We start from the raw sequence: 26177 nt of genomic DNA, 5'->3' as shown, positions 1-26177 counted from the left end.
ATTGACTTGGGAGAGAAGATTGACATTGACTTGTTTAGCCTGCCAACTGATAATGGAGGATTTTGTAAAGACAGAGTTTGCGCTACCTCTCCCACACTTTAACATAGTGGTTAGCCCATGTCGCTGAGGTATAAGGAATGGTGTTTGTTAGACCAAGAGTTACTGCAGATCTGTGAAAATTCTTTCCCTTAGACAGTCAAAGGCTGCCCTAGTGCACTGATATCATGGTGTATTTCTTCATTAATGTTTGAGGTGATTCATGTTTCCCAGAATCTTTTCACCAGTTACTTGATGACAATGCAAGTTGTGATTCTAACCAATGGATACATCAGTGAATGCAGCTAGTCAGTAATGCTGCTCCAACCTACTTTGCAAATTTGTCTTGGTGGCTTTCGACACATACAATGATTTGCTGCTGGAGAGGAGTTAATCTTCTTTAATTTCCATCGACTCCAATCCAGGACTGAATGAAGTACATTCTCAGTCACTGAGTTAACACACTGAGCTCTGAATTATTTCTTAAGTTATAATAGTGGGCCTTTAACAAAACATCTGCAAAACATGGCTCTTGTATTCCATTGTCACACCACTTAAAGATGCTATTAATGAATTTGATAAAGAACCACTTCAACACCCACAAGAAGGTGAAAACCTGATCAAAAAGTTTCAAAGAAGCAGTGATGAAAAAGGTTGGTGCAAATATGTTAAAGTGCAAACAAGAGAAAATCTGCAGATGCTGGAAATGTTAAATTACAACATATTCAGGGATTTCAGAGATATAAGGCAGATTAGAAATGGATCAGTTGTTTGCAAAAAGTAAGGAGCAATTTTGAGGAGAAGGGATTGCAAATACGAAGATGAAGGGATTATAAAATCTGCCTTCACTGATTACCACACCAGTCGCATAGGAAAATCCGGACTGAATCTTGCGCAATTTGAGGCTGAATTTGCCTCTTTCCCAACCTTGGGGCGTCCCAGAGCGTTTCAGAGCCTTTGAAATACTTCTCGAAGTGCAATCGGTGATGTCACGTCGAGAGTCAAATACCACATCAGTTTAACTGAGGTTGAATTCACGGTGCAGAAATGAGGATAAACATAGATCACTTGCCATCACCTGATGTGATAATATTTTACATTCACTCAGTGATTAAGTAATATAACACAAATTGTTTCATTTGTCCATCTTAATCTCAATTTTACATCATAATCCAGAGTTATGTAAACTAAATAAACGCAAATGACACTTCCGAATACAAATTGACAAACTAAGTTACACTCAAGCTGATCGTCTCACTATGGATCACTGAAAGTTTTGGAGAAATACCGAATAAACTCGGGAGACTGGGGTGGTTGTGACCGAGTCTTCCGATTTCATCCATTATTCTCTCCGAATTCACTAGATGGTCTGGAGCATTTAGGTTGGTCTCACCAAGAGGCTTCTTCTATTTAGATTACAGTTTATAGCATATAAGAACTAGAAATTAAAACATTTATTTATGCACAACTATTCTGTAGTCCCTTGTGCATTCTTGTTTCTTGCTTTACTTTTTTCACGGTCTTGCATCAGTTTTAAATCTCCCCCACTCGGTTTATGTTTCCTTTCAGCGGAGCGGCTTACTGATGGGCCCCACTGACAACTGCGACATCGCCCTTTTAAGAGCGAGATCGTTTTCATCTGGTAACTGACGTCAAGACAGTTTAGAAAAAAATTCATGCCTTACGAGTCAATTTCACGCAATGTTTCCTGGGCGACAGATTGCCCGAAAAAAAGAGCCGAGGCAAAGATCGCGGAGAGAGTGAAATGTTTGGAAACAGAGCGATCGAAGGCTTGTGCTGAGAGGCGGCGGGGAGGAAAGAGAAGAAAGTTTCTAGTTGTTGGCGAGAGGCTGAGAATGAGCGAAGGCAGCGGCAGAGGCAGCAGCGGCGAGCACTGAGCAGAGCCCCTGGGGCAGCGAGAGCTGGAGCCGGAGACACACAGCGAGAGAGAGAGAGAGAGAGAGAGAGAGAGAGAGAGAGAGAGAGAGAGAGAGACAGAGCGAGAGAGAGGCGCTGCGAATGAATGGAGGCGCAGTGATCGCGGCGTGAGCACGGGATATAAACAGTGCGGGGAGCAGCCTGAGCGCCTCTGACAGCCCCTTCTGCTGACAAGAAACAAGGTGTGCTCACACCCGCAGATTATGGCGGTGAAAACGCCTGCACAGGGCACCGGAGTCTTGCTGATAACAGCCAATGTTGGATCCCTGTTTGAAGATGTAAGTCTGCCTCTTGTTTTTAAACAGTATGGGTTGAGCTGGGGGAGGGTGGCGCTGAGTTTGTGCGTGTGTGTGGCGGGGGGGTTGGTGGAGGTGGTCTGTTTCTTCTCTGCACACTGTACTCTCTTGATCATAGTATTTAAGCAGGCCTGGGGTTTCGCTGGATTTCGCACGCTGGCGGGATTCCTCTGACACTCTCTTTCGCGCTCTCTCTCTCTCTGCCCCCAATGCTCAGGAATCAGCAGCCGGAGCTGGGGGTTTGCAGCCTGCAGTGTCCGCTCTCCGTTCCCTCACCCGCGCCGGCTGCAGGATTTGCTTTCAGCCCGATCGTGGTGCAGCCGGAGCTGGGATCACCACCCAGTAGCAAGTCGGGCATGTCAGGTCTGTTATTAGTAGGATGCGCACTTTCGGATCGTGCGTTGGACGTAGAGAAATGGTCCCGTTGCTACCTACCCGATGGCGTGCTGGAGACAGTCTGAAATGTGTTGCCGGAGTGGTGACGGGTGCAGAGTAGTTTGTCTGCTCGTTGTCAAATGAACTCTTTCCGATGGGCATTACATGAGCCGAGCAGCTGAGTGTGACAGACCGCCCTATCGCCTGGAATGAACCCTTCCCTCCCCCGCAAATAAGCTGACAGAAAGGGGAGATGTTGTTCTGTGTGTGAAACTGTAATTCATCTCACTCTCTCTATGTCCTTTCACCAACAGTGGCGCGTAGTTTGTACCGAGGCGCTTGCGGTATCGTGTGTATATCAACAATTCAAATGTTTTATAGTAGACCCCAGATTCTCCTCACTAATTCAGATCTGAAATGTAATTCCTACTGTTAACTGGCGTGACACCTTGACGCGGGATTCAATTCCGGAGCTCTGCGTTTCTGGTTCTCAGCAGTAACGACGCTCAGGTGTGGAATGTGAATGCGAAGTCAGTTTTGAGAAGTTGGCAGAGCTTGGCATGGGTTAAAACCATTTGTCACAAAGTAAAATGCCGCATGTGTTGGAAATCAGGATAACAAGGTTTTAAATACGAAAAAGTCTGGCAGCGTGTGTGGGGAGAGAAACTGAGGGTATAATGATTATTGTTTATTGTTGGTGCTTTGAAGAAAGGTCAGTGTCCTTAAGTTATTTTTTCTCCCCAGAGAAACCCTCTGAACAGTGGAGTGCATTTTTTTTTTGTTTTTGTATCGTCCAAGTTATCCGGATTTGGAACAGTCCAGTGGGAAAAGTGAACACGCTAATAATAGGGCCGGGTGGTGTGTAAGACTGTGACAGTCTTTGTTAAACCCGTACATCACTTTTTTTTCTGAGCTAAAAACCAAGTCCAAATCACCACAGTCGCTTAAGGGTTGCGAAGTGTAGTTGTTACAGTTGATAGTGCAACTGGTTTATTAGAAGCTTTTGTAGGCTATGGAGTGCACCAGGACTGACGGTCTACTGCAGTTAGGGAACTCTTTAAGTCTGAAGTACCATTGTACTTTTGATGAAAAATTAATCTGAAGCTCATTTGTCTACTCATGCAGTCCCCTAGTATTACTGCAAGAAGTACAGATTTTTTAGATGGTATTCATGTTTTAAGCAGGAGTTTCAAAATGTAGTTAATTGACCATTCTTTCCATTGTGGGGTCACATGGGTGATGCTAGTTGGTCGCTAACAACTAGGAAAATAAGTGAAGAGCTTTCACTATTTTTAGAGCGGCATTAGGAAACTATATTGCAAATTCAAATCTCTCTCTCAGCAGAATGACCCAGAATTCAGTTACCAGTGGGGAGGAAAGCTGCACCTGAACTTCCTTGGGCTTTATTTAGCTAGGCCATTGCTGTTACATAACGTGTGACAACATTTGTGAGAGAAAGAATTTTTAGCAGGTGGGTAAATTAACTTTGAAAAGATGGAAAAAAGATTGATATTTGCAGAAAAAAATGCTGTGAAAATTGATCATGCAAAAATATGCAAGCTCTGTTTCACTCCTGGACAGTGCTTGCCAGAAATGTTGCATTTTTGTGAAATTAAACCTTCAGGAAGTTCCTTATAATTTTCAGGAGATGCGGAGAGAGGTCTTCAGTTTACTATTTATTAAAATTATCAAGTATTACCCCCTGCTTTATATATACAATTACAGTATACACCAGTGTTGTTTAGGGGCCTAGCCTCTCTATGACTATTTCTTAGAAAACATTATGGTGCATCAGAGCTTGGTCATATATTGAACTAATGAGCCCAGATCCCAGCTCAACAAGAAATGCATATTCAAGTACACGCTTTAATCCAATTTGAATATGTGAAGTAGTCATATAATCTATAATGTGTTGCCTTCACATTTTGATATGGTTACTTAATCATTGACGTCAGGATCAAATTAAAGAACACCAATGTCAACTGAAGTGACTACAGTTGACTAGAGTTGATCCCAGACTAACTTACCCATAGTATTTTTTATAACTGGTGCACAGTTTACCTCAGCTTGTCAGTCGTGCTATGTGCACATCAGTAAATGCCAAGTGAAAGTAATAACTCTGCCTCAAACATGTGAATATTGTGCGAATTGTGATTTTGCCCTCAAAATATGTAAAACCGGTGATACAATTAGATATCATATATCCAGCTAAAGCACGTAGATATAGTATCACTAAATTAAAAATAAATCCTTAAAAGTCAATGTAAGTTTTCTCTCGATATTTTGTGTGAATATAGTTCAAGTGAGAGAACAACTTATGATGCTGTTGCAGTCTGGCCTTTAATTGTTGTGTGGTGAGGAAAAGCTTCTTTGTCATACGGCAGTACGGCAACAGTGCATTTCAATGAATTTGTAGAACTCTAGTAAATCAATGATTAGCTTAAAATGTATTTTTTACTCAATTACATTTGCGCTCCTGGCTTCAAATAATAAAATTGGGATTAATAATTTTGTCAAACCATTGATACTTAATTGGCAATTTTCTTTATAATCAGGATGCTTGTTTAAGCATGACATTACAGGAAACCAATTTGCACAATTGTGTTGTTGGGCCTGCTTTGAATTTTTATTTCTGTTACTAAATATATCATCATTGTTTTAGGAGAGGTTTTGCTGGCAGAGCCCCATTTATAAGTACTGTATCGATTCAGTAATTTATTTGTGAATCAGAATATATGTGCTTAAGTCCTACTCCAGAGACCTGAACACAATCTCATTCCACTGTAATGGTATTAGAGGTGCTTCTTTGGGAGGTGTTGTAAGATCTCACCTGCCCTACCAAATGAATATAAATGTCCTCTGGCACTATATGAAGTTCAATGCCATGGATAGTATTAATTCCTCAATTAATCCCAGTGAAGGGAATTAACTGTTCATTGACAATCAAGCAAAAAAGCTGTAGATTCCAGAAGTATAAAATAATATCTTATTGTGGCCCTCCGTTGGTCAAGGCCGACCGTGGAATTTGCGTCCTAGCAAGCCAGGGAAGTACGATATGGAGAGCATACAGCAGGCTCTCTTTCTCCATGCAGCTGATGAATCCAAAGGAACAGCAGACACTGATACAGTTTGGCACCAGCAGCATCACAGCAGTGGCCAGTCAGCGTTGAACTCAACACAAGGACTCCGGCTCTGGACTTTTCCTCAGAGTTTACCCCCGAAGCCTTTTCCATGGGTGTGTAGAGCCGCAAGGTTTGAGATCAGAATTTTCCATCTCCGAGATGAGTTGCTGACCATGGCTGACGAGCCTCAGCTGCCTGAAGCGACTGGTTTTAAGGTGCCAGTAACCCGCCTTTCCCCTTCTCCTGTCAGTAGAAACGGTTCCACTAGAATTAGTAGTTAAGCCACACATGAAGGCCAGAAGCTGGACTTGATTGCCAGAGGCTATTTTAGATGCTTGCCATTGGAAGCTTATCCCCACTACCTCCCTTAGCTATGACAGCCTTGGGTAACCAAAGTAAAAACTGAAATCCATGGAAGTACAGGTCAGGTAGCTTCTGTGGTAGTGACTCTGTACTGTTTCAAAGAGTGATTCTTTTCATCGGAACATTGGACAATAGTAAACATTAGTTGGCTTTGACACTTCAAACCAGTTTGAGTCTCTCTGGCTGTTGCCTGATTTGGTGTGTATTTACAAAATCTTTTTAAATTATCTGCTCATTGTCTCTTTGCTCTTTGTTATATGAATTCTGTTGTCACATTTCCTGCATTACAACAGTGATTACACTTTCAGGTATGTTTAATCCTTTGTAAAGCACTTCCTGGGATAATGAATGATATTATGTGAAGAATAGGTCTTTCTTCATATCTTTCTCTATTGCACTTTTGGACTTGATTCAAAACCAGCTGATTCAACTGGCTTGCTGAGTTTTTGAGATGAAACTAATGTTCTATTGCAAAAGTAGGATTGAGAATGAGATTCCCAAAAAAGTCTGCAGATGCAGGAAATCCAAAGCAACACACACAAAACGCTGGAGGAACTCACCAGGTCAGGCAGCATCTATGAAAATGAATAAACAGTCAACATTTCAGGCTGAGACCCTTCTTCAGGACTCTGATTAGATTTAGATTTTTGCTTTGCTGACCCTAGTGACCTCTCTGAGCAGTGCTGGGTTCTGAAGTATTGGTTGGATTGAGGATTGTTACCTTTCTGTTTAAGCAGAATGTTAATGATGAGTGAAAGAAAATACTTTGAGCGTAGTGTTGAATTAATGTGCAACATTCTGTGTATACAAGTTACTTACCATATTTCTGAACTGCACCTTGAAGAAACACATGTTGTGAATGCATTATAAGGAATAAGCTATCATTTGCTGCTTTGTCAGAGTACTTCATTTTCAAATTATGTTCAATTGGCAATATATCGTGCATCAATGGGTAATTTATTGTGAATCCTTACATGCAACACATTACTTATATCTTACATGTTAAAAATAAAAATAGTGCATAAATTTCCTTTCAGTAATATTCTTCATTCCCCATAAGCTACCACTGAAAAACAAGATGTTGGTTGTGAAGTTTTTTGCAATTCTATTCCCAACTCGTATGTTTAGCTCATTAGTGTCCATACAATGCCGAGAGTTGGATTAGCTCTAAAAATGTTGTTCATTTGTCTGGACCGTGGCACAGGATGATTATGCAGCATGGCACTTGGTCAAATAGTCAAATTGAAACACAGGCTGCTGTATAAATTGAGCTGTGCTGTTGGAATCTGCTCTATAGTTTGATGAGATGTCATTGCACTGCATTATCAAGTTCTGTGAATGAGAAATAGGTCAATAAATTCCACATATTCAAAAGTGTTTTTTTCTCACTCACATACTTCTCTATCAGCACATCACTTATCAGATAATGTTAATTGCTTTTAAATATTATTGAACTGTGTTAGTATTAAAATAAAAGTAAACAGTATGTAAACCACATGGTTAACATTAAAAAAAAATTACTTGCAGTGTAATCTTCATCAAAGTTGCTGGTGAATGCAGCAGGCTAGGCAGCATTTATAGGAAGAGGTACAGTCGACCTTTCGGGCCAAGACCCACGAAGGGTCTCGGCATGAAACGTCAGCTGTACCTCTCCCTATAGATGCTGCCTGGCCTGCTGTGTTCACCAGCAACTTTTATGAGTGTTGCTTGAAATTCTAGCATCTGCAGATTTCCTCGTGTTTGTGTAATCTTCATCTTTGATTTGGATGTGGGAATCAAATTTGATGCACCTCAGTTTACTGATGAGTCAAAGCTTCCCGGCAATGTGGGCTGTGAGGATACAGAGAAGCCTCAGCGGCATATTTATGAGTTAAGTGACTGGTAGCTAGGGACGTAATGCGGAAATATCTGAGGTCATCCAATTTGGTAAAAGTATTAAAACCTTTTTTTTAAATGGTGAAAGATTGAAAGGAGTAGGTGGTGATTAGAAGGACATCATTGTCTTTGTACATAATGCATTAATGGTTAATATCCTACCACAGCAAGCATTCATGAAAGTAAGTGGTACAGAGGATTTGAATACAAGTCAACATACATAAGATGCTGGAGGAACTCAGTAGATTGGGCAGCATCTGTGGAAATGAACAAACAGTTGCTGTTTCGCGCCGAGAACCTTCTTCAGGACTGGAAAGGAAGGAGGAAGATGCCAGAACAAAAAGGTTGGGCGGAGTGGAAGGAGGATAGCTAGAAGGTGACAGGTGAAGCCAAGTGGGTGAGAAAGCTAAAGGGCTGGAGAGGAAGCAATCTGGTAGGAGAGGAGAGTGAACCATAGAAGAAAGGGAAGGAGCGGGGGTTGCAGGGGGAGGTGATAGGCAGGCACGAAGAGGTAAGAGGTCAGAGTGCCGAATAGAAAAAGGAGAGGGGGAGGGAAACAATTTTTTACTGGTAGGAGAAAACAATATTCATGTCATCAGGTTGGAGGCTACCCAGATGGAATATAAGGGGTTGCTCCTCCACCCTGAGGGTGGCCTCTTCAGGAATAGGAATCGAAATGAAAATGTACGGCCACTGGGAAGTTCTGCTTTTGGCGGATGGAGTGGAGGTGCTCAACAAAGCGGTTCCTCCAATTTACCACAGGTCTCACCAAAGTAGAGGAGGCCGCATCAGGGATTTCGGATACAATAGATGACCCCAGCGGATTCGCAGTTGAAGCGCTGCCTCACCTGGAAGGACTGTTTGGGACCCTGATTCTTGAGTACAGGAGTAGTGATATCTTGCTCCAACAATATAGGACTATGGAGAGACTGGGCCTCGAACGTTAATGATGTTCTGGTTTTCCATAGTCCTATATACTTGTAATAGAGTGCAGCAGGCTGACTTCTGGGAGCACAAGCTTGCTGTATGGGGAGAGATCAAGCAGACTGAAACTTTATATTCTGAGGTATAAAAGAATGAAAGTTGATGTCATTGAAATACTTAAACTTCTTGTGAGTCTTGAAGATTGAAGGGTAATTACGGGTTGAGGTGTCTACTGGCTGGAACGTTAAGAACCAGGTTTTGCAGCCTCAGAATAAGGATGTAAATGAGAAGAAAGTTCTTTGTACAGTTGTTAATTAAGTTTGAGGACTTTTCTCCCCATCAGGGCTCTGAAGCAGGCATCCCAGCCTTTTTCTGTAATGGACTAATACCATTAAGCAGGTGTCCAAGGACCCCAGTTTGGGAACCCCAGCTTTGGAAGCTCAGTCGCTAACTACATTAAAGACAGAAATCAATACAGTATTTGATATTAAAGGAATCAAGAAATTTGGTGTTAGTGCAGGCAAGTTATACTGAAATAAAAGTATCAGCCATTAATTTATTGAATGTCACTGCAGGAATGAGAGGATGAATTGTCTGGTACTGATTCTATATCTGATGTACTGTGTAAATTGAATGCCTCAGTAATTGACCCTTGGAGAACTTTGCCAAGTGCAGTTTCAATAAGCTCTTCAGAAAAAAAAAATTGTATAAACTTCCTTTGTAAATATGCTTTAATAAATATATTTCAGTTGCATAGCTATCAAGCATACCAATTGAGGATTTTCAGAGGAGTAACAGACTAATGTTCCAAGATAAAAAGCAAATTTAAAAATAATTGCTGCCCTAGATGTTGTAAATCAACAGTGATTATCAAGGTTCAGTGATGGGTTGAATACAGTATTAGAAATGAAACATTTGTAAATGGTTATCAGGGTTGCCTGGATTGTAAAATATTTAGTCTTGGCCATTTGGTAGCACTTGCGTCTAATTCAGGCTTTATGCCCGACATGAGGTACTTGTGGACGTAATCTGAGTTCTGTTACAGCAATTAAATATTCTGAAGTGTTGGAGATATACATTTTGAATGACGCATTGTCTGCGCCTGTCCTCGGGTGGATGCAAAAAGATCATTTGGTAGAAATGAGAAAAGAGCAAGGTATTCTGATTACGTTTATTCCGTAATGACAGAAACCACAGCTCCTGGTTGTAAAATTCATTGAGTTTTATAAATAGAAGCCAAAAGATCACAAGGAGCTTCAAAGAGACATTTCCAAAATGAAAATTAATGCCAAGCTGCATAAAGAGATAGTAAGACAGATGGGTCAAAATGGTGGTCAAGAAGAGGGCTTCAAGGCAACTGCAATGAGCAGGAAAGATTTTGATAGGAATTTTATAGCTCAGGGCATTGGCAGCTGAAGGTAGATCACCAAGAGTGGTGCAATGAAATTTAGAATGATCTAGAGGACAAAATTAGCAAATGGATATCTCAAAGGGTTACATGGCAGAGGAAATTATGGAGAAAGGGAAATGAAGTATCACTTGAAAACAAGAGATAAGATTTAAAGTTGAGGCGCTTAAATGAGGGTTAATGTGAGCCATTTGGCACAGGGTGAGATGGTCAATAGGTCTTAGGATTCAGAATTCACAATGGCCTAGTTAAAGAAAATCGATGGAGAAAAATACTTCTGGTCAAGCCTAGATATAATTGACAATTGACAATTTTTTTTTACATTGTTAAAACAATGTCTCACTGTTGTGCCAAAATTTGTTGCTGTGTTTCCCTAACTTACATAAAGCTTCAAATGTATGTCATTAGCTGCAAATTGAATTGGACATCTTGAGGTCAGGGAAGACTTTGTTAATGCAGGTCTTTTTCCTTTTCTAATTTAGGACCCGCGTAGTACAGTACATTGGCATTACGGAAAGCAATTATAGGGATGTACATCATGTTATTTTCCTGCAAGTTTCAATCCTGACCCAGTATGGAGATTAAAAAAAAAGAATAAGCCATGTGATTCCTTGCAAAGAAAGAAGGGTTGTATGGTGCATTGTTATCCAGGGTCGGAATTAATTTCAACAGAAGTCATTGTTGTTAAGTCTATTGGTCTATAGACTGCTGACCACAGCTCGCCAGTGTCCTCTGTCCTGGGCCTGTCTTTCCTGGATGATAGAAGGTTGATTGGCTCTGTGGCTTTCACTGCATATCTTCATATGTCTTCTGGGTGAAGATCCTTCCTCTCCCAGGGATGGAGCTTCTCTTGGGCATTTCTGTAGTTACCCAGATGCAGTTGCAAACCCCACGCCCAACCCGTCTCCTTTCACAGCCGAGCTTGGGACTGTTCATAGCAGAGTCAGTTATGTGTGGCAATTGTCAAATAATTATGCTTTTGTTTGCGAAGCAGAAAAGAGACCAGAAATACCAAAAGACAGCGGCAAGATCTCACTGCAATTTTATAATAGTTCCTTGGAAACACGTTCTGAAGAAGACTTTTTTTTGAAACAAATAAATTTGAAAAGTATGTCACATTCTGCAGTGTCTGCCACATTGTTACTTGATAACTGTCTTCTGTATAACTTGAAAGCTGATGGATTTTAGGTAATTCAAGCTCAGTTTTTAAGATGACAACCCAAACCAGAATTACGGTTGGTCGGAATTGGTGAGAGTGTCATCATTCACTTAAAATGCTGGCACTATTTTTCATAATTTCCAGGCTAATACATATTTCTTAATCACCAATTAAATTGGCCATTTTTTCCACATTATATTTTGTTGAACCCTGTTCTACAATTATATCTTATTGATTTCTTGCTTCTTCCATTATGTCATTAACTACACTTCAAATGTATTGCCATCAAATGCTTTGAGACTTCCTGAAGTCAGGAAGTGCTGTGCATACAAACACATTCTTTCTTCCTTTGCTGATATACATTTCTTCAGATGCCAGGTTGCTATGGTACTGTGGCTAGTGTACTTTTACGCCCACCTGAGGGCAGGTAATACCTCATCTGAAAGACAGAGTCTAATAGCACAGCAATCTGATGATACCATGCTGGTAAAATTGAAAATTGATAGTGAGTGAGGACAGGTGAAATCATGGGTGGAATAAAAGGAAGAGCCAAAAATGTGGCAAATGTTTATACAGGGTGATGTGTAATACTGTGCTGAGGATCAGACTTCACTGGTGATTAATATAAATCTTTTCATAACTATTTTAATGGAACTGAATGGTAAAAATAATGATTATAGAGCTGGAAAAAAACAAAAAAAGGAGTGTGCTCGGAGGCTTAGCCAAATACATTGATTTAATTAAGTAACCTAAAAGATAAAATAATTTAATAAAGAGGTAAATAAATTTAGAAAAGTAATTCCATAGGTCAGGGTCCAAATTTCTAAAGCCCTGCTATTCAGCAGAGGTAAGGTCAAGGTGATGGTGCAAAAGACTGGAATGATACAAACGGAGGTTGGATGGGAAAATCACTTTACTGGAGGAACCTGCACGAATTAAGAGTGAAAATTAAAATATGGGGTAACAACATTAATTTTTAGGTGTTGGACTATTGGCAGTCAACAAGGGAACTGTTGATAGGCAAGCAAAATTTTGCAGAGCAGTTCATATGGGCAGTAGATTTTGAGCTGAAGTCAGTGCACGGTGGAGAATGGAAGTTAAATTGTGGGTGAAAGAGGGAAAAAGGTGCAAGTCTATGAAAGTTGAACGTTGAGGCCATTTGGCAGCTGATAATTGAAGTGAGTAGCCCCTTCACAGCTGAACCCAACGCTGCTCGCAGTTATTCAAACACAATCAGAAGCTGTTTACAATGGCTTTTCTTTCATATTGCACTGAATAGAATGCAGTTTTCAATTTGTGTGATGGTTGCAAACAATTTTTGGTCTGAATATCATTTTTAGCAGTAGGCTACATCTTAATTGGTACCAAGCACTCACATGCAAGAACTCTATAACTTATGTTCTTGGTATTATTTTTTTTGCATTTTCACTGTGGTTGTCAGTCTTTGTGTGTAGTTTTTCATTGATTCTATTGTATTTCTTTGATCAACTATGAATGCCTGCAAGAAATTGAATCTCAGGATATTATACCGTGGTATATAAGTACTTAGATAATAAATTTACTTTGGACTTGAAATTTGAACTTTGAAGCAACTTCCCTGACACAGAAAATACAATTTTTGGAAGTGTGCAGTTTTATTCTTTCAACTTCTATGTATTGTTTGAGATTTTTTTAGTACCCCTTTTACTATCTATTTCTGTCTCTTTTATTTCTCTCCTGAATCAGTATTGGTATTTGTTTTATTTTATTTAAAGGTGCAGTATGGAACAGACCCTTCTGGCCCAATGAACCACACTGCCCAGCACCCACCTATTTAACCCTAGCTTAATCACAGGACCAGTTGACCGATTAATCTACTAACCGATATGTCTCTGGACTGTGGGAGGAAATCAGAGGACCCGGAGGAAACCCACGCGTTTACTGGGAGAATGTACAAATTCCTTAGAGACGGCACCGGAATTGAACTCTGAACTCTGAACCCCCTAGCTGAATAGCGTTGCGCTAACCGCTACACTACCGTGGCGCCTCGGTTTATTAGTGTCATGTGTACTGTGTACCAGTGGAAAACTTCTGTTTGTGTGGCATCCAGGAAGATGATGCCATGCCTAACAACTTCAAGGTAGTAGAAAGAACACAGAGTGCAGATCAGTGTTTAGCAGATACAGAGAAAGTGTGGCGCAGGTAAACAAATAAAGTTCAGGAGCCATGACAAGGTCGACTAGGAAATCCTTGTTTCATTCTTTCTATTTTAGTTACTGAGACTAATGTGGCATTGAATTTGTCATTCTAATTCGCACTTCCTAGTTCATACATGGCTTTGCTCATTAATGAATCTTTTTGTTTTGTTTGTTCTTTATTTTATTTGATCATTTTTTAGCATCTGATTGTCAAAGGCAGTAACAATATTTAATCTGATTGTTATGGAAATGCTAAGTTGCTTGTACTGTTCACAAGAAGTCTATATGTTCTGTAGAAGGCATTATGTTGCTTGATAGCTCTTGGCATCAAATGTAATGCAAAGCTCTGTCGAAAGACTGTGGATAAGCGGAAGTACAACAAATGGTTGTACGGTTTATCCAGTGCTCATCACAAAATTTGGCCTATTATTTTAAATGAGTTTGTCAGTCATAGGTATTTCAAGTGCCCAGACATTACAACTGTCAATATTAGGAAGAATATGCACAAAAAAATCCCTCTCTGCAGTTATAAATAGAATTCAAATATGGTAAAGCCTCTGTTAAAACAGTAGACAGAGGGATGATCATGAAAATCTATTTGGATGAATTCCAGTTTCTGTCAATGACTATAAATATGTTTCACTTCAGAACTATATTTTGCATTATTTTTCTGTCATGACAAGGCATTTCCTCCCAGCAGAAATTGCATCTTTTTGTGTAAAAAAAACTGAGGATCCTTCATGGCAGCTTAAAGTGCCCTGCTCTTTCTTCCAGTTCAGTAAGATTGTTAAGAATAATATTGGGCAAATTCTTGAGTGTTTAAGCATGTTTCCTCTACTTGTCATTTCTCTACCGTTTAGTGGATTTATATTTTACTGTGCTGTTTACATTTCTGGCAGTAAGTATCAAATGTATAGAGGGATTTATCAAGATAACAATCAGGTAATTAAAGAGGACTATGGCTTGATTTAAAATCCCCTAGAATAGATGTTTGCGTTAAGCAATATGATTAAATGTTGTGACATTGATAAGATGTGGCATTTGAATTCCTTCCATTTTGTCCCTTAACTTCACTTCAACAGAATCTCACACGCCCACGACCAGAGATAATATCAGAACTGTGGATGATTAAACCAGCATGTTTTAACTTTAGTTGATTTTGTAGTAAGAAGACCATGAGACAGAGGAGTAGAATCAGACTATTCGGCCCATCGAGTCTGTTCCGTCTTCCAATCAGAGCTGGTTTATTATCTCTCTCAATCAAGAAGCTATCAACCTCTGTTGGTCCATTTGGAGAAATGGGTACCAGTTACAAAAGACGGGTGAATGCTCAACATGTAATTCGAAGAGGTGCATCAATCAGTGCAGTGGGGCACAGGGCTGGGGTTTTTCAGCGACAACGTATGGATAAGTTGTATGACTGCTCTGAGAATTGTTGCTCCAGAAAAGGAAGGGTAGACTGAGCCAGAATCTCCCATGTGCAAGTGGAGTTTAGCCTTCTGAGAAAAAGCTTATTGTAACTTTGATCTACAGTATTGTGCAAAAGTCTTAGGCACATATATATAGTTAGAGTGCCTAAGACTTTTGCACAGTACTGTTTTTGTCAACATGGAACGGAGAGCGAGTTTGTAAATCTGGGAATAGCGAGAGTGGAGCAGCACGGGAGGGGTGTGAGAAGGAGTGTTGGGGTGTGGGGTGGCACAGGTTCAGACACACCCAGCCCTGAGAAACCAGGCAAGGTAATTTGATTCCTTCTTCAGGCCTATCAGTTTCTTTGTCAAACCCCTATATCTATTTAATGTTATAAGAATATAATAAATAAAAGTAGTAGGTATTTCTGTCCCTTAGGTCTGCTTTACCATTTAACTTTTTTACTTCAGCAATACTCTCATGTTCTAAGACAATTTACTGTTAACATTAGAACAGTACAGTACAGGAAAAGTCCGTTTGATGTCTGTGTCAACACGATGCCATTGCAAAAGCAATTGATATTTTTCTTTGACTTTACTCAAGTAACTAAGCATCCACGGTCCTCATGCTTAAAGGATTCCAAAGATCCACCATCACCTGGATGAATACATTCCTTCTCATCTCTGTCGAAAATGGTCAATCCCTTGTTTTGAAACTGTGACTCCTGGTTCTTCTCATCCAAGGCAGAGGAATCATTGACTTAGCAGCTACCTATCAAATCCTGTATGAATGTTAATGGGGTGACCTCACACTCTTCTAAAACTCGAGAGAATTTTTGTTTCCGTTGATTACGTGCACATAGTTCTGTCAAAATTTTCTCTTGGGGTTTATCGATTTTGTTTATTTGCTGTTTTTAGTTTTTTATTTTTATTGGGGTACAGCACAGAATAGGCCCTTCCGGCCCTTCGAGGCACATCACCCAGCAGTCCCCTGATTTAATCCAGGCCTATTTACAATGACCAATTAACCTAGGAACTGGTCTGTCTTTGGACTGTGGGAGGAAACTGAAGCGCCTGGAGGAGGTCCATGTGGCCTCAGGGAGAACATACAAACTCCTTACAGGCAGCATTGGGAATTGAACCCTGGTCATCTGTACTATAAAGTGTTGTGTTAGCCACTACGCTACCGTGTTGCCCTTTGATTATTTTATTGTGCTTGTCCATCACTTGTTTTTCAGTTTGAAGTGGGATTCACCAGTGAACCTGTGATTTATCTCCATTAACACTTACTGAACTCCTATCTGTCTTGTTTCCTTGATCAACTGTGTTTTTCAACATCTCTGGTTCAGTCAGAATGACTGCCTAACTTCCCCACCCCACTCCCGAGCCTTGTAAAGTATGCAAAATTTCTTCTTCTTGGGTAATCCCCCAGGATTGAGAATGTTTTGCTTGCACTGCAGTTTTGTGAGCTCTATGGTGGCTGATGAGGTAATGTAGGAACAAGCGTACTCTTATACAGATGTGGCAATGGTGGCATATTGGTGGGCAGGTGTGTGGTTTGTGAGGTGATGTTTTCCTTCAACTGCTTATACAGAGCCCCCACATGCTCCTGATGCAATGCTTTGAGGTTCTCAATACTATCCTGAGTCTTCCTTCCTCATTTGGGATGGTCAGTGGCCGGAGATTCCCAAAGCATAAAGGGTTAGTAGATGCCCACCGGCTTCTTTCTAAGGTCAAAGTACATTTATTATCAAAGTGTGTGTACGTTATACAGCCTTGAGATTTGTCTCCCATCAGGCAGTCACGGAACAAAGGAGCCCAAAAGAACCCATTAAAAAAAGATCGTCAGACACCCAATGTGCGGAGAGAAAATAAACAAATCATGCAAACAATAAATGCAAGCAAATTGCGTTCTGAACTGAAGTCTGCAAAGAGAGTCCGTCCTCAGACCCTTACTTCAGTGCAGAGTAGAGTAGTGAGCTGAACCAGCCCACCCCTCGCCTTGGGCCCAGACCTTTTCAGTCTGGCCCGGTGCCTAAATTATCATCCAAACATCGGATTCAGTTGCCTTGATATGCTCTGGTGCCTCGACCCGACGCCTCAATTCAACCTGCACCCGACCTTTCCAATTTGGCGGGTGTTTAAATCAATTGAACCTCAAGGTCTTCCTTGCTCTTGGCAACGAACCCACTGCCTCACTTACCCTCGGTTCTGCCACATCAAATTGCCTCATCATCGTGCAAAACACAGGCAAACAGCGAATAGCACCTTTTCTGGGGTTTCCACAGCTGAGGTTAAATTGATGGAGTTGGAGAATCCCTTAAATTAATCCCAGTGTCTGTTTTAACCATTTAACCAATGGAAACAAAAGTTATTGAAGATTGAAATTTAAAGTATTTCTGCAGGAAGGTAGAGTAGAATAAAATATATTCAAGTCTGTGATTTCCCATTGAATGCATGTTTGGTTGGTATGGCATCACCAGTGTTATATGGCGCAGGGGTAGAGTGACTGTCCCAGTGAGTGAAACTGGCAGATAGAATTACCCTCCATTAGTCATGTGGGTTTTACATTTTTTTTCATTACTGCATCAGATTTGGGAGGCAGGTATTTTCTGACGCCCCATCTCTTTCGCATCTGGATACTCTTGCCATGAGGTGGAGCATTGGGTGAGCATGATGGTAGTTGGTAAGTTGCCAATGCATCTGGAAGTAAATTGTAAGGTCCACATCTGATACAACAGGTAAATTGGGTAATTGAGTTCTATTTTACTGAGGCTGAAGGTGAGGAAATTGCACAATTATTATTAGGTTCCATTTGTAGAAACCCTTTGAAAGGAATCAGCATGCAGAAAGGCCTGTGGAATAGTGCCTTTAATGAAAAGATCCAGGTTCTGAGGAAATATAAAAGGAAGCAAACCAATTGATTTATAGTGCTGTACTCACAGGATGGCACCGCACTAGATTTTCCGTGTGAAAGCAGGGCTAATGTCTGGGATCATATCCTTTGCTGGTTATTGTCTGAGCTTATCTTTGCAAATCCTTTCAATCTCTGAAGCAAGGAATAAGGATAGTTGATGTGTATCATTTATTTAGTTGGCTTGTATGAATTTTAAATGTTTAGCTTTTTTTCAGAAAAGCCTTTATTCTGCAAACATCGATTCTAAATGTTTGATTTCCAGGCATAAAACAGAATCCTAGGATGGTGGTTGTCATGCCGGTTTACTTGAATGAGATTTTTGAGACACCCAGCTGACTTGCAACCTTAAATAGACACAAACATCAATCAAATATTGCATTAGAGTTACCTACTTAGGCGATCAGTTTTGTGGTACAATTGAAGAAAATGGATTGGTTCTCTTATTCTTGCTTGTCTTTCATCCACACTTGATTCTGGCTAGCACAAAGGTAGTAAAGAGGGTCAACAGAGACAATACAATAGGGTTGAGGACAACTTGGTTCTGAGGTACATGTTTTCTGCAATTTGTGTTGTCTTGCACAATGCAAGACAGCAGTGGCTCATGGTTCAAAAACAAAAAAAAATTAAACATTTATTTATATTATTTGATCCATATTCAAGATATTTACCCTGTATTGTTCAAACTGGTAACTATAAGGTAGAGTTGCTGTATTTTCAATTCTGTCCTCTGTTCCTCTCTCTGTTTCTTGGCTATACTCTGGTTGAGGTCAGCCTCATAAGTTCATAAATGACTTGCTACTAACATTCTCCAAAAATATTTTAGATAGTAAGAGATGAAATAATAGCAGTAAAGCTTTGCCAGTTATTTCTTTTCTCTGGACTTTTAAGAGGCCAATAGTTTATCACAACCTGTAAGCATTACTATTTTTCTCTCAAGCATTCACCAAACTTCCCAGCATTTGAGTCATCACTGTATGGTGCACTGTCACTCTGAAGTCCAAGGGGCCACAGATATGCTCAATTGTAAATATATTCCCTCTGAAATTGAATTTGAATGGGTGAGCTCCCCTAACATATTGATCAACATCAGATCTTTAACATCAGCACAGCTCATAGTTTTATGGAAATCCACTCTATACAAAGTGGCAATAACATTTGCACTGAAAACAATAAAGATAGTGAATTTAACCATAAAGTACTTTGCTGCCCTCTGAATGCATGAAAGTTATGTTATAAATACAAGATACATTTTTTTTCATCTTCCCAAAACCTGTGTCATATGAAAATGATAACCATGCAGGTCTCCCCCAGGTTATGTTCCTGTGAACTGTGAACTGTTCATAAGCTGGACAGTTCACCAGTCAGAGATAAGATCACAACCCAAATTCCCAGGTAGCAGAAAAGGCCTGCAGTCCTCCAGCAGTTGCTGAATCCTTCCCGCTGGTCTTCCAAGTGTTCATTTGTATGTACGGGCTGTGCATAAATTGGGTGTTTGTAACTTGGGAAGGATCTGTACAGCAATTTAGCAATAAAATAAACGATAATGGATGTTTTTGAGGCAATTGCATTAGCATCAATCTTAGGCTGTAAAATGTCCAGGAACTGATGTATTTATTGCATGATTCATATTGGTACTTGTGTGTTGGGATCTTCAAGGGATCCATATGTTTATTGCAGCTTGAGCCATTGGAATTAGCTTTATTAAGCAATGTCAGTGTAATGACTCTCCACTTGTTTACTTCCTGGTAAGTAATTACTAACCAAATGTGATTATCTTTTGAATGAGTGATGTATTTTTAACATAAGATAAAAAATTCTTGGGTGTGTATCAGTTTGTGCAGGGTTCATTGCAAATGTGCGGATATTTGTAAGAAATCACAGGAAGTGCATCAATATATGTGGGGAATCCGAGGAATTATGTGACTATGTGCAGAGAATCTTTGGTAATATGGCAGAATTGTACAGAATAATATTTGCAAGGGATGTTTTGAACTGTCTCGCTATTTTTGAAGGAACCCCCAATAGTTAAAATATTTGAAAGCATGCAAGGAGTACTGGATATAAGTTGGAAGGGACTGAACAAGAGACAGATAGAGATGAGGTTTGAGGAAGTAAGTTCTGCGTGCTGACAAACCCGTCTTTACCTTGCTATCTTCTCTTTCAACCCTGCCATTGTCTAAACTGTCACACTGTTTGACATCAAGTACTGAATGAGCAGAAAATTAAAATTACTGCCATTGATTCCCAACACAAATTCTGTTCCCCAGCCAAACTGACCCATCTCTCTTTCTAAAAAATCTCTGCAGTAAATCACTTGTACCATTACTGCAACAATGAATGTTAACATGAGCTTCCGCGAACAAGGCAGTAGTATATTTCTACAACACACATCAAAGTTGCTGGTGAACGCAGCAGGCCAAGCAGCATCTATAGGAAGAGGTACAGTCGACGTTTCAGGCCGAGACCCTTCGTCAGGACTAACTGAAGGAATCCCTTACTCACTCTTCCTTCAGTTAGTCCTGACGAAGGGTCTTGGCCTGAAACGTCGACTGTACCTCTTCCTATAGATGCTGCTTGGCCTGCTGCGTTCACCAGCAACTTTGATGTGTGTTGCTTGAATTTCCAGCATCTGCAGAATTCCTGTTGTTTGAGTATATTTCTACCCCTGTAATTACTCTTCACCATCCATGTATAGTTCATCTGGTCCCTTTATCACTGTACGTCCTGTATTTATTTACTAAGAGATAACAGGGCAGAACAGATCCTTCAGGCCCAACGATCTGCACTGCTCAGTAACCCACCTATTTAGTACTAGCCTAATCACAGGACAACTTACCATGACCAATTAACCTACTAACTGGTGTGTCTTTGGACTGTGGGAGGAAACTGGAGGACCTGGAGGAAGCCTATGAAGTCACAGGGAGAACATACAAACTCCTTACGAACTGCACCAGAATTGAACTCCAAACTCTGGAACGCCATGAGCTGTAAAAGCATTGTGCAAACTGCAACACTACCTTATCTCTAGGCTTGTAATTTCAACGCACCTCTGCCTGACCTTCCACGGGCAAGTGATTCTTATTGCAATCACTTGGTTCTTCATCCAGTGCAAGTCGTGTCTTTCCCAGACAATTTCAGGATGAACGCTGAAGAAAGTAAAAATGTAATAGAAAGTTGCCTAGTCATCAGCGTTGAGGTAGGATGACAAAATTTTGTACACCAATCCCTCTGTTAACATTGGAGATGGTGGATATATGGTGTACGTAAGAAGATGATCAGGTTCAACACTGTATTCCTTTGGCAGGGTACAACATGTAATGGTGCCAAGACTGTGTCAGCAATGATTAATCTGCATTCCAGTACTTGGAACATCAAAATGTAAACTCATTCTCCAAAGCAAGAAAATAAGAGATAAACATTTTATTAGGCACTGGGAACAAGTCAGTTATATCAGTAGCAGAGAAAATTAGCTGCACATTTAAAACAATTTATTGTGCTTGACATTACAGGAAACTATTTGAAAATATTATAATGGTTCTTGGTTTTTTTAACATTGTCTCGTGTCTTACTATCCCATGTAACTCTCTCTTACTTAGACTAAATATATCCTTCTTTCATCTGTGGAGAATCCAGTCACATCTGAACTAGTACTTAAGAACTGACGCAAACTCTGAACCCAATAGAAAGATTACAATTCTTTCCAGTTGACAACTATTTACAAATGTGCTGTTGATGCTGACAATATTGCTTTTTTTCTCAGGGGTTTTGGATCAGCGCTTGTTAACAGAGCAAAAAAGAAACTGTTTATTCATTTTAAGAAACATTTAGGAAACTTTACATTCCTGCTACTCCCGATTTCTAACCAGAGAGTGACAAGCAATTGTCATCTGAGAGGTTCATATGCTTTTTTTTATGTGGAAATCTGAGGTTCCAAACAGGAATACTGATAAACAGCTTGACTGATTTTAAAAACAGAAGTAGCTTTGGAATAACTCAGTGGATCTGTAGGGGTACTGAACTGTGCAGCCTTGAAAATCTTTAGGGTTAATTCTTTATCTGTGCTGATAGCTCTGTCACCTTTGTCCTCTATCACATTCAACGATGATAATTGAGGAGCGGGGTGGATGTTATGGAATGGGGTGGAGGGCTTAACTGGGATTCATTGCCACATTTTCTTTGGCTGTAATCAAAGAAAATTTGGCAATGAACCACTCAGGCGGATGTAAGGACAGGTACTCAAAGGCTTGATCAAAATGGTTAGGTTTTAAGGAACATCTTTGGAATTCCATCTATAAACCAATTTTCCTGTATGGCACGGTGTGGTTTCCAGAGGGGTTTCCAGACTTGGGCGAAAGCATGACAGTCAGTGATAGAGCAGTTAAATTCACTTGTAACAGAAAAGCAACTGTTAAAGGGAGATTGCTAATTCACCATGACTGACACTTTCAGGCTTTGACTTTTATCCTCTGCTCTAAGATATCTATCAACATTGTCTAGGGAAGATAATCTCCTACACTTAAAATAAATTCTCTCATAATAAGTTTTTATAACTAGTGAAACCACTCATGAAATCGGTGCATTGGTCTCATGTGGACTTGGAACATGTGCTGCTCTTGTACAATAACCAGATAAGTGTACCAAGTAGCACTTAAGTTACCCAAACACAACCATTCAGATGTGCATGTAGTCAGCCAGATCACATTGTGAGTGCTTAATTCTTTCAGTGCACAAACAAAACTGATGGCTTGGGGATGTTGTGGGGAGAGGGGGGTTGTCTCCACATCATATCGTTTTACTGCATAGTTTTCCAGTGTTGAAACTTGACACAGCACCTATTTGGCAGCACTTGACGATTATTTATTGAGATAGAGTGTGGAATAGGCCCTTCTGGCTTTCGAGCCACCGCCGTTCACCAACCTCCAATTTAAACCTAGCCTAATCATGGGCCAATTTACAATGACCAATCAGCCAGCCTACTGAAACGTCTTTGGACTCTGGGAGGAAACCCATGGGACATGCGGAGAATGCAGAAACTCCCGACAGACAACGGCAGGATTAGACTTGCACCATTGTGCAGATGATGCTAACAACTTTTTTCATGCAGCTGTGCCATAACACTGGACAATAAAGATTTTGCTTCCTGAATAGCTTTGGGACCGGAGAAAATCACATGGAAGGCATTCAAGGATGTTGTTGAAAATTTTCCAGGCAACTACAGAGCACCAGCTATGTGCAGTGGGTTGACAACATGCTTCAAGCATACAAAACCATGAAGTCACTAACAGTTCATTTTCTGCTTTCCGATTTAGTCTTCTTCCCTACAAATCTTGGTGGTTGACAGTGATGAGCATGGTGAAAGGTTTCACCAGGACATTGAGGTCACAGAGAAATGGTATCAGGGCAACTGGAATCCATCAGTCCTGGCTGATTATTGTTGGACACTTAAGCAAGAAGCCTCAGACACTGAGTACAAATGAAAATCATCAATAAAGCACATTTTTAGCTTAGTTGAACTATTGCAAAGTGTCAGCATCATTATGCAATTAAATGCATTATATTCAATAAAAGTTAATTTTTTGTTTCTCCAAATTCCTACATGATACAAATAGTCTGAAATAATGTTTGTGTTCATCTTCAAGTGGTCTATCAGAAACAAAAAAAAAAATTCTGAGGAAGCAATATTTTCAAAAAAATTTGTTGTCCAGTGCTGTGGCTGAGAACCTGTGCAAGTGATTGTCTGAGCATACCAGAGACAAGAAAATTACTACAGCAAGCAGTTGCCTTTTGGTGTTTCTATGCATATCAGGAAAATAAAACATCATTTAACAATTTGCCTCTGAAGGATATACAGTATATTATCTAATTTACAACATTGTACCCCCTTGAACTTCTATACAGAATCACTGTAAGTACAGGTCCTACAGAGACAGTAACTTCATCGTCTGTTGAATAGGAGGACGTCATTTAGTACATCATGCCATTGCTGGCTGTTTGAAAGGACTTTGCATTTAGTTCCACTCATTTTTGCTTTCCATGCAAGCGCTTTTCTTTCCGACTGAAATCCATTTTATTTAGGAATTAATTACTTCATCTGCTTCCACCACTCTTGCTGGTCGTAATTTCCATATTTAAACAACCGGCAACATTTAGCGAAAAAAGATCTCCCCCATCTATTCCTAATTATCTTAAATCTGTGTCATCTGGTAATCAAATCTCCTTCCAGTAATTGAGAATAGATTCCCTTTTAGAGATTAAATTCAAGTCTTTAATGCTTTTGTAGTGAAAGATGTAAGATTCATTGCTTTTCTTCATATGAGCTTCGTTTGCTTTGACATCAGTAGAGCTGAGTACCTTCTGATGAACCCATGTGCTTATTTTGATGTCCAACCCGTACACTATTTTAGTTCATTTTATCATTTTTGTGCTAAATATTTTTGCAATGACAAAGCAAGTCATGCAACACAAGAATCAAGTTGAATAGTTCGCCGGATATTATTATAGAGGCCATGAAGTTCAGCAGCTTGCAGTTGAAAGTACTTTATGCCTCTAGCTTTCCACTGTACACATACCCTGTCTGCCCCCTGTGCACCATTCCACTCTTTGACAATAAAAGCTCAGGAGGAGATGCTGGAAAATGAGGGCACCATCCCATTTCTCAAGAGTTGGCACCAATGCTTCTCTGCAGAATCTTCTGTAATCACTAGAAAGTTCAAAGTTGAAAGTTCAAAAGTTCAAAGTAAATTTATTATCAAAGTACATATACGTCATCATACAACCCTGATATTCATTTTCTTGCAGGCAATCACAGTAAGTACAAGAAACACAACAGAATCGGTGAAAGATTACACCCAACAGTTTGGACAACCAATGTGCACAAAAAAAAACAAACTATGCAAATAGAAAAAGAAAGAGAAAAAACTGAAATAATAATAATAAATAAACAAATAAGCAGTAAACATCGAAAACATGAGATGCAAAGTCCTTGAAAGTGAGGCCATGGGTTGTGGGAACAGTTCTGAAATGGGGTGAGTGAAGTTTGCCCTTCTGGTTCAAGGGCCTGATGTTTGAAGGGTAATAACTGTTCCTGAACCTGGTGATGAGGGTCCTGTGCCTCCTGTACCTTTTTCCTGATGACAGCAGCAAGAAGAGAGCATTGTCTGGATGGTGGGGGCCCTTGCTGATGGATGCTACTTTCCTGCGACAGTGATCCATGTAGATGTACTCAATGGTGGGGAGGGCTTTACATGCGGTGAACTGGGTTGTGCCCGGTTTTGTAGGCTTTTCCATACAAGGGCATTGGTGTTTCCACAATGCAACCAGTCAAAATACTCTCCATCACACATCTATTGAAGTTTGTCAGAGTTTTAGATGACATGCCAAATCTTTGCAAACTTCTAAGAAAGTAGAGGTGCTACTGCACTTTCTTCATATATGCACTTATGTGCTGGATCGAGGGCAAATCTCCTGAAATGGTATCACTGAGGAATTTAAAGTTGCTGACCTTCTCCACCTCTGATCCCCCAGTGAGGACTGCCTCATGGACTTCTAGCAGTCCTCCTGATGTCAATAATCATCTCCTTGGCCTTGCTAACATTGAGTGAGATGTTGTTGTTGTGGCACTACTCAGCCAGGTTTTCAATCTCCTGCCAACAGCTGATTTGCCCAACGATGGTGGTGTCATCAGCAAACTTAAATATGGCATTGGAGCTGAGTTTAGCCTCATGGTCATAAGTATAAGGTGACAAGTGACAAGTTACGTGCATGGTTGAGAGATTTATTAAAGAAAGACCTGTGAACTGACATCTTGACCAGTCCCAGGCCAACAGCCTTAGCACTGAGGCCCAAGTAACACTGTGTTGGTTATTTTGTGAAGGCCACTTCATTCCCCCCATTGACAGGTGAACTTGGTGGTGAAGAAGGAATGCAGCATCCCAACGGTTCCTGGAAATTTCTGGCCCAAAATGGAGAAGTAGCAGCCAGTATAGTACTTAATGTTTTTGATCAGGTCTACACAGATAGCAGTGGCAGAAAAAATGTACTACCACAAAAACTACCCACTTGGACCATCATCCACTTCCTGTCCCATCAGTGGAAGATTTTATGGTCCCCACATTTGCTTCATTAATTTAGCCTGAATCCACAAAACTGGGTGGAAGCAAGACATCTTTGATCTCAGGG

General features: G+C 40.3%; 1 protein-coding gene across 3 annotated transcripts in view; it reads left to right on the top strand.

The window, feature by feature from the left end:
• Positions 1-1706: 1706 nt before the first annotated feature.
• Positions 1707-26177, top strand: part of LOC134358996 (inositol polyphosphate-5-phosphatase A) — a 475517-nt gene continuing 451046 nt past the window's right edge. Inside the window, exon 1 of one of the 3 annotated variants that reach the window (XM_063071762.1) lies at positions 1707-2252. In XM_063071762.1, the coding sequence (XP_062927832.1) occupies positions 2178-2252 (75 nt within the window). In that variant the 5' untranslated portion in view covers positions 1707-2177. Of the gene's footprint in view, positions 2253-2345; positions 2634-26177 lie in introns of those variants that run through there. The other 2 variants (XM_063071763.1, XM_063071764.1) reach the window with 2 other exon arrangements.

The sequence above is a fragment of the Mobula hypostoma genome, chromosome 19, assembly GCF_963921235.1.
Source record: "Mobula hypostoma chromosome 19, sMobHyp1.1, whole genome shotgun sequence".
Classification (NCBI taxonomy): domain Eukaryota; kingdom Metazoa; phylum Chordata; class Chondrichthyes; order Myliobatiformes; family Myliobatidae; genus Mobula; species Mobula hypostoma.
The sequence above is the reverse complement of the archived record's forward strand: the minus strand, read 5'-3'. Positions and strand labels throughout refer to the sequence as shown.